At 41.5% G+C, this 14179-nt stretch overlaps 1 protein-coding gene across 1 annotated transcript in view; it reads left to right on the forward strand.

The window, feature by feature from the left end:
- Nucleotides 1-13835, forward strand: part of prima1 (proline rich membrane anchor 1) — a 22370-nt gene extending 8535 nt beyond the window's left edge. The window contains exons 3-4 of the mRNA XM_047801419.1: nt 87-222; nt 11681-13835. Coding sequence (XP_047657375.1) covers nt 87-222; nt 11681-11783 — 239 coding nt within the window. The 3' untranslated portion in view covers nt 11784-13835. The remainder of the gene's footprint in view (nt 1-86; nt 223-11680) is intronic.
- The last annotated feature ends 344 nt before the right edge of the window (nt 13836-14179 follow it).

Below are 14179 nucleotides of genomic sequence, written 5' to 3' on the forward strand. Positions count from 1 at the left end.
TGACGGAGGAGACGTTGTGGAGAAAACGATTCTCAACAGAAACTCATTTATTTTGTTCTCTCTCTAATTTTTTTTTTGTCCTGCAGTGGCTCCATCCATCGTGTCTCCACCTGTGAAGCCTTGGGGAAGAGAGGTGGAGATTTTAGTGCTGGGGACAGTGAGCTGTGCATCAGTCGTCTTCCTCTTCCTCACTGTCATCATCTGCTACAAGGCTATTAAGAGGTAGGAGTTCATTTCAAATCCACAGGAAACAAAAGTGCAGTTTCTACCCAGTGAGAAGGTATGTCCATATATGGAATGTGGGTGTGTCTTTGTGTCCCTATATAGAATTTTGTGCACCTCTGATTGGCTGTGTCCATGTGTTTGTATAGAGAACTCGTCAGATGATCATTTTATTCATATATGCATATTACATTTCCAGACATCAAAGCCCACCTGCCCACAACAAAGTCCCACCCACCTGTCCACATCAAAGTCCCACTCACCTGTCCACATCTAAGCCCCGCCCACCTGTTACATCAAAGTCCCACCTGCCTGCCCAGATCAAAGGACCACCCACCTGCCCAGCTCAAAGTCCCACCCACATGTCCACATCAAAGTCCCACCCACCTGCCCCGATCAAAGTCCCACCCACCTGCCCAGATCAAAGTCCCACCCACCTGCCCAGATCAAAGTCCCACCCACCTGCCCACATCAAAGTCCCGCCCACCTGCCCACATCAAAGTCCTGCCCATCTTTATTGTTATTAAACACATGATGTATAAGTGATCAGTGCGCCAGTACAATGTTGCTGTAATTAACTCTGCTGTACATGTCGTTCTTTTCTTCTGTCACTTCCTGTAACTTGACCTGTCAGGAGAAACGCTGCCTTTCATAATTACTACAGATTTAATTAACACGCCAACATCTGATTCTTCATCCGGTCACAGAGCAAGTCACCAAGTGAGAAGCAGAAGATTGTGTTAATACTAAAAGAGACTAGATCAGTTCAGGCCATCCTTAAAAATATTTTGGTTTGCAGTAACAGAAAAAAAAGGGTCAGTAGGTCTATATATCTTTTATTTTTCAAGTTTCAGTGTAAAAAAAAAGTACAATGTCGGTGATGGTGATGACGTACAGTAGGTATGACTTTAAACAGATTAGCATATCGTGACGTCACTGACTGTGTCTTCACCCCGTGCCTTCGGGCGCATCGTCTCAAACCTTATGCTGATGCTGGACAGTTTTTCCAGAACTTTGTACCAAGTTAAAGCGTGTCGAGCTGTTTTAGTGAATCTTTTTAGATGTATTATGGCGCCCGAACCCGTATGACATTAAACGGTGACGGCGAACATTTAGTTTACTGCAGCCGCAGCCATCATTACCGAGCGCGACCCGTCGTCTCTGACAGTGAATGAGAGAGAATGAGGCGAAGCGAACGCACAGGCCGTAGTGTGACATCCTGTAACCAACAGTGTAAACATAGATGATATCACGGGTTTTTATTTAAAAGAAAGAACGTAGCCTTCGTCTGTATATAGGCCAATTTATATATTTACAATACTTACTAAAATATAATAATTATTATTATTTTATTGCTTTTGTATTAGTTGTTTGAAGAGTAAAAAAAAAAAAGTCGGTCTTAACGCAAATTTACAACCGGCGAGTCGGTCGGATAAAAATAAAAAATTCGAGTCGCCCTAAATTGACAGCGTCGGTCGGGTTACGGCAAACGAGAACATTTTTAAGGACGGCCTGATGAAGGTAAAAGTTGGTTCTAAAGTCCAACTTCAACCCATATTTACTCTTGCCATGTGAGTCATATTTCAAAATGTTTTTATTGATATAATTCACTGAAACAATTACTGTATTTAACATTGAGCTGATAGACAGCAGAGTAAAGACTATACTTCATAAAGTTATAAGAATTGTGTTCTTCTTCCTTCTTATCAATGAGCGTCAATCAGTCGGTAATCGGTCGGTAAAAAAAGACTATAAAATGGTCTATTTCCAGACCATATGTCAGAGTACTAGGTCCTATTTCATCAGTATGTATCCATCTTTTTGCTTTGTGTACGTTCCTCCGTTCCTCGGTTTCTTGATATCAATGATTTTTATGTCTTATTTATGGATCTCACCTGTGGATCGGCTTCTTGCCGCCGGTCTTTACCTGTGTACTGTGGACCATTTCCTGCTTTAACTCCCTCACTGAGCCTCTTTTGTTAGAGTTATTTATAGTGAATTGAACTCTTTCTCTCCATCCATCCAACTCCGTCCTCCATCTGAACCTGATCTGCAAATCAGACTCATTACTTATACATGAATCCTGTGCAGTTGTTTGATTTCTGTCCATCTGCAGTTAAAGAGCATTCTGCCATTTTGTAGGATGTTTTTAATTTGAGATTGTAGTGGATTCTGAGGACAGACAGAGCGTCTCCGAGGCTCCGAGGTGAAATGAGACGCAGCATCGATGCATTTCATCCCGGCGCCGGTCCTGATCTTAATAATCCATAACACAGTGTCAGGGGAACAGCCGAGAGAACGGAGAAACCACCGACACGTTGTAGCTGCAGAAAGCTCGGAGATAAAGCAGATAAAAAGCGCTCAGGCTCGCGGGCAGATGCTCCGATAAGACTGGGGTATTAACGAGCTTAGTGTGAAATGTCATGCTGAATACAAAAGAGTCAGACATTAGGTCATCGTTACTAACTCTTAACTAGCACTTAACTAGCTGTCTAAATCAGATAGTCAGGAATACTGAAGTGGGAAAAATACATAAATGTACTGAAGACTAAAATATACAGAATGTTGAAGGGAAGAGAACACTAATATGTCCAGATTACTGAAATGTACAGAATGCTGACGTGTACGGACTACTGAATTATACAAAATACCGAAATATATATATAAAATACTATAATGTAAAGAATTTTGAAGTGTACTGAATATCTTATAAAAGGGTCACGGTGGCTTAGTGGTTAGCATGTTCGCCTCACACCTCCAGGGTCGGGGGTTCGATTCCCGCCTCCGCCTTGTGTGTGTGGAGTTTGCATGTTCTCCCCGTGCCTCGGGGGTTTCCTCCGGGTACTCCGGTTTCCTCCCCGGTCCAAAGACATGCATGGTAGGTTGATTGGCATCTCTGGAAAATTGTCCGTAGTGTGTGTGTGTGTGTGTGTGTGTGTGTGTGTGTATGAATGAGAGTGTGTGTGCGCCCTGTGATGGGTTGGCACTCCGTCCAGGGTGTATCCTGCCTCGATGCCCGATGACGCCTGAGATAGGCACAGGCTCCCCGTGACCCGAGAAATTCGGATAAGCGGTAGAAAATGAATGAATGAATGAATGAATGAATGAACATCTTATATTATATTCATTACGAGACTGTAAACAATATGTATGACTGAAAATACAATGAATCATGGGTAAAATTCTTAGCACAATGCTTCTACCTTTAGTGCACATTTTGTGTATTGTACCTATTTAGACGAGAAAGTGAAAGATCAGGAGCTTCGTTTGTCTTTGCAATGCGAAGTGTTCATACTGTATAACAGGAGCCAAAACCGGAGATTAAAATCATCTTCTGAAAGTAAAACACATCCTTATATCTGGATCATCTTCACCCACGTTAAAATGAAACAGTCCAGATGTTAGACGGAAGCCAGCGGAGCTCCAAGCTAATGTTTACACCTGAACGTCATGCTGAAAATGAACCATTTATTAAGGCATTCTGTCGAGTGCCTGCTCTTAGCGTTTAAACAGAGGCACGTTATTAACGCCGCGTGTCGGAGACGTTCTGAGCAGACCTGCTGAACTCCCTCAGGACTTCTGGAAAGGAAATCGACTGTCGATGGGGAACACACCAGTGAGCATGTAGGGATGGCCAGAATGAAGAAGAAGAAGAAGAAGAAGAAGAAGAAGAAGAAGAAGAAGAAGAAGAAGAAGAGAAACACATTAGTCCTTCTGTTTTATATGCACACAAAAGCCGCAGCATTTATTTCTCTCTGTTCTCTGGATCACTTACTGATATCAGTTTAAATCCCTTTCTGAACTGAAGGACACTGAATAATAAAACATACTGAATACTGAATGTACAGAATGCTGTAGAATCTGCTGTGAATCGTGTGTCGATGGATAGTTCTAGCTTTAGTGCACCTTGTAAGAGGAAGATCACGGACATCTCCTCATATACGATACATGTATGAGAATGAAACTCAACACCTTCTGACCAATCAGAATACAGAATTCAACAGGTCTAATCATATATAGAGGGAAAGTCGTATCATATATAGAGGGGAAGTCGTGGCCTAATAGTTAGAGAGTTTGACTCCTAACCCTAAGGTTGTGGGGGTCGAGTCTCGGGCCGGCAACACCACGACTGAGGTGCCCTTGAGCAAGGCACCGAACCCCCCAACTGCTCCTCAGGCGCTGCAGCATAAATGGCTGCCCACTGCTCTGGGTGTGTGTGTTTGTGTGTGTGTGTGTGTGTGTGTGTGTGTTCACTGCTGTGTGTGTGTTCACTGCTGTGTGTGTGTGTGTGTGTGTGTGTGTGTGTGTGTGTGTGTGTGTGTTCACTGGTGTGTGTGTTCACTGCTGTGTGTGTGTGTGTGTTCACTGCTGTGTTTGTGTGTGTGTGTGTGTGTGTGTTCACTGCTGTGTGTGTGTGTGTTCACTGCTGTGTGTGTGTGTTCACTGCTGTGTGTGTGTGTGTGTTCACTGCTGTGTGTGTTCACTGCTGTGTGTGTGTGTCCACTGCTGTGTGTGTTCACTGCTGTGTGTGTGTGTGTTCACTGCTGTGTGTGTGTGTGTGTGTGTTCACTGCTGTGTGTGTGGGCGGGACTTTGGATGGGTTAAACACAGAGAACGGGTCACCGTACTTAGCCGTATGTCACGTCACGTATATAACAGGTTTAAATTAGTCTAACTGGAAATTAACAAACAAGTGTATGAAAAATCTTCAGGTTTCTTTAAGTCTCCAGTCCAGTCCAGTCCAGTCCAGTCCGGTCCAGTCCAGTCCAGTCCAGTCCAGTCCGGTCCGGTCCGGTCCGGTCCGGTCCAGTCCAGTCCAGTCCAGTCCAGTCCACAGTTTTCCTCTCACTGTTTCACAGCTCAGTAAATTTCCTAATGGTATTTTATTTTCTCTCTTATAAACACGTACAGGCTCTAAAAATAACGTCCTGCTCTCTGTGACAGCGAGGACATTCCCCTCCGTGTAAATCCCTTCTCCTCATGAATAAATATGGTAAATGGGTGGATCCTGGACACGGTGTGATTTCTCGTCTCGGCTGCAATTGGTCTCCTCGGCAGTAACAAAGATTCTGGCGAGGAAAAGTGCAGGTTATATTTAGCTCTGCAGGAACACGTAGATGGGTTTCCCCGATAAAAACAAAGCAGGCTATTGCTAGGAAGTCTGGTGTTTTGCTGGAACGGGTCACAGAGTGTCTGCTCCTTCTGACAGCCGTGAGGTGTTGCAGAGAAAAAACGGAGCAGGAGAAAAAAAGGAGTGAAAGAAGTAAACAGAAAAAATTGGCAGCGACATGTGCCAGTGTTCACTAAATGTCATGTTTAATTCTACTGAAAATACGTTAGATTTGGAGCTGATTTGTTTCCTTTGGGTATAAAATCCGAGCCTGAGTCCGACTCCTGAAGCCATCTGGTTTCACAGGGGAGCAAATACGCTCTGCTCTAGGTTCCTGCAAGAGCCTGAGTATGAAATATTGATGTTTTTTTTTTGTAGCCATCTGCCATCCTCATGTGTACTACAGAGCCTGTATTATTCATAGTGAAGGTTCCTGATTTAGGTTCTGCTCTGATGTTCTTGTTTCTTCTGAATGAGAAAAGCCTTTTTGGTGTTGAGAAATGCTCAGTGAAGTGAAGAGCTCCAGCTCAGCTACAGATCTATATCAGGCCACCATTAGAGCTATATTTACCTCAGGCTGTGTTTAACTCCGTAAACATTACATTAACCCCGACTATTTAGAGAACGGAGGACTATTTCTGCATTATTACGCATCGTTGTTATTATTATTATTACTGTTAATAAACACACAGGTCTGGATTGAGTTACAGCTTTAACTCTGATGCTAGAGACTCCTTCCATCAATATTATGTACTGTAAACATCCGTCGTCGTCATGGTAACAACATCTCTGCTTTATCACACCATAGTGTCACTATGTAATGTGCTGTAACGTCACCACACACAGTGTTTAACTCCTCGTGTCAGACTGTGGGACATGTTCTTAGAGCTAACAGATGAACACAAGTCTGATGCGTTTAATTAAACCGATGAATATGTAAAGATTAATTTAACTGTAAAGACGTCAAAGAATCGATTCGTTTTCTGCGGCGTGAGAAAAGTCCTGTTTGTTGATGTTCTACAGATGGAGTAAAGATGTTTTTTCTGATGTTCTTGTCTGATCCTGTTCTTGTATGATTAGATTTTGACCGTGAGTGGAGATTTATTTTAGTAATATTTCTTACCGGTTACAGCGCTCTTCTGTCACGGTGACATCCAGCTGATATCTAAAGGTCAAAAACATTTAGTGTTTAAAAGAAATGATACATCACCAAACAAAAAGCTTCTTCATATCACTGAATCTCCATCAGGACACAGTTACCGAGGATAAGTAAGAGCTATGCCGAACAAAACGCTGCAAATAATAATAATAATAATAATAATAATAATAATAATAATAATAATAATAATAACAACAACAACAACAATAATAATAACAATAATAATAACAATAATAATAATATTAATAACAATAATAATAACAATTACAATAATTGTTATTATTATTATTATTATTATTATTATTATTATTATTATTATAAATTTAAATAAAAATGTATACATGTAAATGTAGATATATACATATATATGTGGAATGCCAATGAACTATATCTTAATTATTATAAAAATATAAAATAAGCTAATTATTCATTAGAGGTCAAAAAAGATATTGTATATAAAATAATAATAATAATAATCATAATCATAACAATAATAATAATAATTATAATAATTTTTACATCTTTGTGGGACACATTTTGTTGAATTTTGTTTCTTTAAAGTTAAATTATTACATATAATATAGTTATTACACACAAATAAATGAGTAAAATAACAACTAAAGTGGTCCGTGAGGAGAGCCATGTGGGACACCGGTGTGTATTAAAGCAGCTGGTTTGTATAACTGTGTTGTACGTGTATAGAGGACTGCAGACATCTCTTTAACACATGGTTAGTGATTCACTGAGACATGTTCTGTATTGTTTTTCAATATGCAGGTGAACTCTAAAATCTGTAGGATCCTCATGTTGTGCTGAATAAAGGCACTTCCTCAGAGGTCATGTGATCACTCGAGATTAAGACAGCTGAAGCTTATTAAATTAGTCGTCTGCTGGAAGTAACTGTAAGAGCCTGCAGTCACCCTGTAGAACCCTTATTTAACCTTAATGCTCCTGGCTCTTGAGAATGATTCATGGAGACAGTACAGAGTGTTTGTTCATCTCGTCTGTCCTCCTTCAGTCTGTGCTGTACATCGTCCTCACCTCTGTCCCTCTCAGCACATTGTCCTCGCCTCTACATGCTTCTTCTCATCTCTGTCCAGCTCTCAGCTTACATAATGCTGCTGAGCTCCACAGTGCTCTGAATCAGCACACACTCAGCATTCCCTCACGCTGTCCTCCATCCGCCGTCCTCCATCCGCCGTCCTCCCTCCTCTTCAACCTGCTACTGATCTGATCTTTCTGTCAGCATTTCTCTCTATCATACAACAGCTCCTGAGAAAGCCGAAATGAAAATACTGTGGCTTGGATTCTCGGATCAGGGAGAGAAATACAGACTGAAATTCTGTACAGAAGTACTTTTGTCTGGAATGTCCTGTTCCACAGAAAATGTCCTGTTTCCACAAGAAATGTCCTGTCCTTCTAGAAATGTCCTGTTCCACAAGAAATGTCCTGTCCTTCTAGAAATGTCCTGTTCCTTCTAGAAATGTCCTGTTCCACAAGAAATGTCCTGCCCTTCTAGAAATGTCCTGTTCCTTCTAGAAATGTCCTGTCCTTCTAGAAATGTCATGTTCCTCAGAAAATGTCCTGTTCCACAAGAAATGTCCTGTCCTTCTAGAAATGTCCTGTTCCTCAGAAAATGTCCTCTTCCTCTAGAAATGTCCTGTTCCTCCAGAAATGTCCTGTTCCTCAGGAAATGTCCTGTTCTGCTAGAAATGTCCTGTTCCTTTTAGAAATGTCCTGACTTCTAGAAATGCCCTGTTCCTTCTAAAAATGTCCTGTTCCTCTAGAAATGTCCTGACTTCTAGAAATGTCCTGTTCCTTCTAGAAATGTCCTGTTCCACATGAAATGTCCTGTTCCTCTAGAAATGTCCTGTTCCTTCTAGAAATGTCCTGACTTCTAGAAATGTCCTGTTCCACAGGAAATGTCCTGTTCCGCTAGAAATGTCCTGTTCCTTCTAGAAATGTCCTGTTCCTCTAGAAATGTCCTGTTCCTTCTAGAAATGTCCTGTTCCTTCTAGAAATGTCCTGTTCCTCCAGAAATGTCCTGTTCCTCAGGAAATGTCCTGTTCTGCTAGAAATGTCCTGTTCCTTCTAGAAATGTCCTGTTCCTCAGGAAATGTCCTGTTCTGCTAGAAATGTCCTGTTCCTTCTAGAAATGTCCTGTTCCTCAGGAAATGTCCTGTTCTGCTAGAAATGTCCTGTTCCTTCTAGAAATGTCCTGACTTCTAGAAATGTCCTGTTCCTTCTAGAAATGTCCTGACTTCTAGAAATGTCCTGTTCCTTTTAGAAATGTCCTGACTTCTAGAAATGTCCTGTTCCTTCTAGAAATGTCCTGTTCCTTCTAGAAATGTCCTGTTCCTCCAGAAATCTCCTGTTCCACTAGAAATGTCCTGTTCCTTCTAGAAATGACCTGTTCCTCAGGAAATGTCCTGTTCCTCTAGAAATGTCCTGTCCTTCTGTCCTTCTAGAAATGCCCTGTTCCACCTGGTTACAAGGTGTTGGTTGATGGTTCCAGCTCGTTCATACATACAGTGAACTCTCCAATAAACGTCTTGTCTAACAAAGTCTGCCATGGTAGACATGGTGAAGTTTCTGTAAAGATATTCACCAGTTATAGATGTAACATGTCTGTAAAGAGTCTCCAGTGTCAGTGCTCTGTAGCAGTCAGAGGTAAAGATGTAGGTTTTGTGATTAGACAACAATAAAGCCGTTTATAGGAGGAGGAGGATGACTCGAGCTGGTCATGTCGTTCCTCTGCTCTCCGGATAAGTGTTTGTTCTCCGTCTGATAAACTGTAGACTCGGAGCACGAGTGTTGTCGTGTAAGCTTTTGTACACGAGGCAGAAGAGTTCCTGTTCGATCAGATGTTTCCAGCTTGTTTGCATGTTGAGACTAATGATGGCAGTAAATATAACGCTGGTGGTTTATAAAGTGGTTTCAGTCAAACGACATGTGATGTAGAAGATCTTAGGGTTTTATATCAACAGCAGAAAAACAGACCAGACACATCAGAGCCTTAACATCAATACGTTTTATATCTGAATCTGTCCTCAGTATCGTCATCCCAGGACACGCACACGTCTGATCAGTTACCTGCCTGAGCAACGATGAATAAAGCACATGGTGTCATGATGTTACAGTGATGTGGTCATGTGATGTAAACCTCACCTTTTGTCCTACAGCTATTTTAAAGCACTAATATTTTTTGCGAATGCGGCATTTGACCCAGACTGTTATTCTCTTGAACGGTGATTTGTTATATTTTGTCCCCAGAATTAAACTAAAGTTAATATATTCATTAGATTAGTCCATGGAGGTCATGACATCCTCCTACAGGTGATGTGAAGGATTCTTCATGCAGAGAAAGTGTGTTCATATAACATAATAAATAAATAAACATTCAGCTCTCGAGAACAAGATGGTTCCCTTCCAGCGCCCACAGAGACAAAGTCTGTTAATAAACAGCTTCATCTGCAGGGAACATCACCACACTCCACAACCTTCTCTGAGCTTTTCCTCTTGAACCCTTAACACGGTCATTTCTTCTCCTCCCCTGAGCGACTGACGAGTCAGGATTTTTCCCGGGGTGTAAATCAGACTGAGGGGATGAACCCTGCAGGCCTCACGTCTGCTCGCGCTCCTTGTCATGACAGATGTTCCCTGCGGAGCGACTAAAGAGTCTCGTCGGTCCTGCCCGAGGGACGGGATCGTGTTAGTCACGACAGGCTTCTCCTCTTCTCCTAAACATTTAATCAATCACTCTGAGATCAGTCTGAGGTGTGTGAGGAGCGGACAAACACCACAAACACGTCGTCCAGAAACATTCACACATAAAATAAATATAAAAACGAAATTTTTTTTTTTATTAAGAAAACCGCTAGATTCCGATTGGTCGTTTTCTGTTGTCGTTTCTATAGCAACCGCCCATTCGACGGACTCTGGGGAAGAGTTGATACGGAGATGTTTTATTTATTTAGTTTATACAGAAGGAGTCTCCAGTGTCCGAGTTTTTCCTGGCGTCTTCGGGGACAGAAGGATTTTAACGCTTTGTGTCCTTTTGGCTTAAAATAATTAGCCACGATATTTATAGCTGCTTCAGCATTACAACAGAGAACAGGAACATCAGATCTCAACTGTAAAGCGTTTATTTTCGTGTGTAGCTGGACATGTTTTTATCTTCATATTGTGGCCAGATGAAGTATCTACCGATCGTCACGGCTATGACGGACCCCACAAATATTCCTCCTGTAGTCGGTTTATTCGTCCTGACAAACATCTCATGGTTCCTGTTTTAAATAAAAGCTCTGCGTTGGTCCTGATCTGACTCTACATCCTATCAGCCTCAGAGAAAATAAAAAAAACTCCCTGTGATCTTTTCCTCCGCTTCAGTTCTTCCTCAGTTCTTCGGCATCCTCCCTGAACATCACAGGCATGTGTTTACCTGTTTTAATGAGCTCAGGTCATGTTTATGAAATTAGTCCCAGCCTCCAGACACATCTCAGAGGATCGGCAAGCAGACGGAGCAGCCTTCAGAAAGGTCAGGTTGTTTTCGTCCTCCTCGCCTCGCCTCGCCTCGCCGCTGAATTCTGGAGTGGCAGCTCGTTCAGACGAGACGCTGCGTTTACTCACGTTACTGAACAAACACCTTCCTTTGACTATCATTAAAAACCAGACACCGTCCACAGGAGCGCGTTCACAAGACTGATGAAAGCTTCATATCCTTCGTCTCTGCACATTACCATATAAGGAGACGAGACAAAGCGAAGCCCGATTGACATGTGAATGTCTTTATACACCGATCAAATTAATCACTTTTATTCAAACTTCACAACAATTTTCTGCACATTTTGGGGAAAATTCTGATCCAATATAAACCTATAAGACAGTTTCAATTTGTACAAAAAATAATGGCACCCTATAAAAGGAGGAAGTGTTAGCACGAGACACAGTGTGGGAGTCGCCACACTGCAGCCGCTGAGCCGCATTATAGGAAGTGAGGTTTGTAGGCGGGGCTAAATGTAAATGATGTGATACATCTGATCTAATCCGATCTCATTCTGATCTCTTTTTTAATGTATTCTTGACATTGTACTAAATCTGTAGTATATGAGAGATTTTTCAGCCTAATATTGAAATATTTGAAAGTTTGGATTTTATTGAGGGTCGATTCTTCTGCTTTGTCTTCGCAGGAAACCGCTACGGAAAGAGGAGAACGGGACGAGCCGAGGAGAATACGCCATGAGCTCTCGCTGCAAGCAGACTGCGGTGGAGACCAACAACACTGGAGTATAGCAGAAAGAGGAAGTCACTTAGGCTCCGTCATAACCAGGAGCTGAAAAGTCGTCAGAGACGCAATAACTGTATCACAGCAGCAGTGATGGAGCTCTGGACCTTTTTTTTTTTTTTAAACTTTACTTTGTGGTTGACAAGTGACAAAATAAAAAGGCAAATTGGACGAGTGAAGGAATAGTAAAGGATTAGTGGAGGATGAGTGAAGGACAGGTGGAGGACGAGTGGAGGATGTGTAAGGACATGTGAAGGACGAGTGAAGGACATGTGGAGGACGAGTGGAGGATGTGTAAGACCATGTGAAGGACGAGTGGAGGATGAGTGGAGGATGTGTAAGGACATGTGAAGGACGAGTGAAGGACATGTGGAGGATGAGTGCAGGCTCGAGGCTCATTGCTCTGTTAGACACTGAAGGCTTCAGACCTTTCACAAGACTTAAAAACTCTCAATAAACCCAACAACACATGGCATGAACCTTCTACTGAAGGCATCGTCTCTGGCGTCCTCACCTCCGCTCTCTCCGCACCGTCCGCATGTCTCCTGTAAATAAAGTCAGTATCGATTGCAGATGCCGTCTGAAAGCTGGGACGAAAGTTAAAGTGGAACTGGATGAGGAAACAAACAGGTTTTTTTTTATTTCTTTTCTTTTATTTGTATGACTATGCAACTGGAAAGGATTTAAAAACCCTAGTGGTGCATGTTCATGATAATAAAATACGTTAGCATAAAACCGCTGCTAATCACTCTGACGTTCGCTAACGTACTCCAAGGCTTTACTCCGAGCTGATAAGCTGAACACACCTCACTCACTGCACACGCTGACTGTTAATTAACCCAGTATCATTAAGGAAGCCAAAAAGATCCTAAACAATGTTTTGTTTCAGTTTTTTGTTTTGTTTTGTTTTGTTGGATTCATATTATAATGGGAAAGATTTTGTTTACTTTACCGTCTTTGTGTTAGTGTTGGTTCTATGTAAGTGTTGTTTATTTGTTTTATTCTTGTTCTTTTTCTGTTATTTATTTTTTGCAGTGGGAATTTTCTTTCGTTTCCTGGTGTTTTTTAGGCAGATCTTCTGTTTGCTGTCATGTTTGTTTGGTTTGGGTTTTTTTGTTTGTTGTATTATTGGATGTGTTTTGTTTATTTTAGGCTTTTTTGTGTGTGGTTTTGTTTGTTTGTTTGATGGTTTGTTTGTTTGTTTTTGTTGCTGTTGTTTTATTTTATTTTGTTTGCTTGCTTTAAAGAAACAATTCCATCCTTCAGCAGTAGTTATTAATCACACAGTAAAGTCAGGACCTGGAGTTAGCTTCAAAAAGGAAAAAAGAATGATAAAGAGTTTAAGAGTTAAATTTATTTATTCTCCAACACAATCCATGAGTTTGGCGAAAAGGAGGAGAAAAGGAACTTTGTGTGTGTTGTACAATTTAACAGCAAAAAATAAACAAACATTTAGGAAAATCTTAGAGGAAACAGTTTAGTGACGAAGTTTATTTTATTTTAATGTAAAATAGAGCTTGAGATATTGAGATAATAACGTAACATCATCCTTAACACGACGTCCTTAAACTGTGGGGACTTTTTGAACCACTGCTTTGTTTCACATGAAGTCGTACGAATTTGATTAAAAGTGTCAAATCGTTTCCATGTGTTCCATAACGGAGATGTTACCGCTGACGTCTCTGACACGACAAATAAGCTACATAACACGTCGTTCTTCTGTCCTAGGAACCGAGTGCAAAAGTTTGTGCCGGTTTTTTTGGTTGCGTCTCGATATGACTGCATGTTTATTACACGGTCGAGTTACGAGTGAGTGGGAATCACAACCAGCTTCCACCAGAGCTGGAGAAGAAGATCAACACAAATCAATAGAATCACAAAGACAAACTGACGGTTTAAAGTGCATCAGTAAGTTCAGTGGACATAAAGGTCAGATATGAAGCTCCTGCTTTATTCAGTCTTTCAGAGTTTTTTTTCCTTCAGGAAGCTTTCCAAAGCTTTTAGGAGGATAAGAATCTTCTCTACACAAAGAACCTCGAAAGACCTTTTTTTCCTGAGAACAGATGGCAAAATGCTGAACATCCCACACACTTCCCCAGTTAAAGCATATAAGCTTAAAAAAAGAAAATTGTGGGATTTCTCCATCGTCCTTTAAAGGGATTTTTGTTAAAGACAGGGTCTCCGATATTTGAGAAATGCTTCTGAAACCTGCGTTCGGCCACCAAACAAAACAAACGTGTAGCCAATGAGCAGAAAGGGGCGGGTCTTGTCAATATGGGCGAAGAGAGTGTTCAGTGCGCATGTGTGCATGAGCGCATATTCACAGGTCGGAGTTTCCCAAGTCAATAACTCCTGAGCTAAACGCTGTTACTACACAAAACGCGGTTGTAGCTGCCTCTCTACA

Source organism: Tachysurus fulvidraco, chromosome 16, assembly GCF_022655615.1.
Source record: "Tachysurus fulvidraco isolate hzauxx_2018 chromosome 16, HZAU_PFXX_2.0, whole genome shotgun sequence".
NCBI lineage: Eukaryota > Metazoa > Chordata > Actinopteri > Siluriformes > Bagridae > Tachysurus > Tachysurus fulvidraco.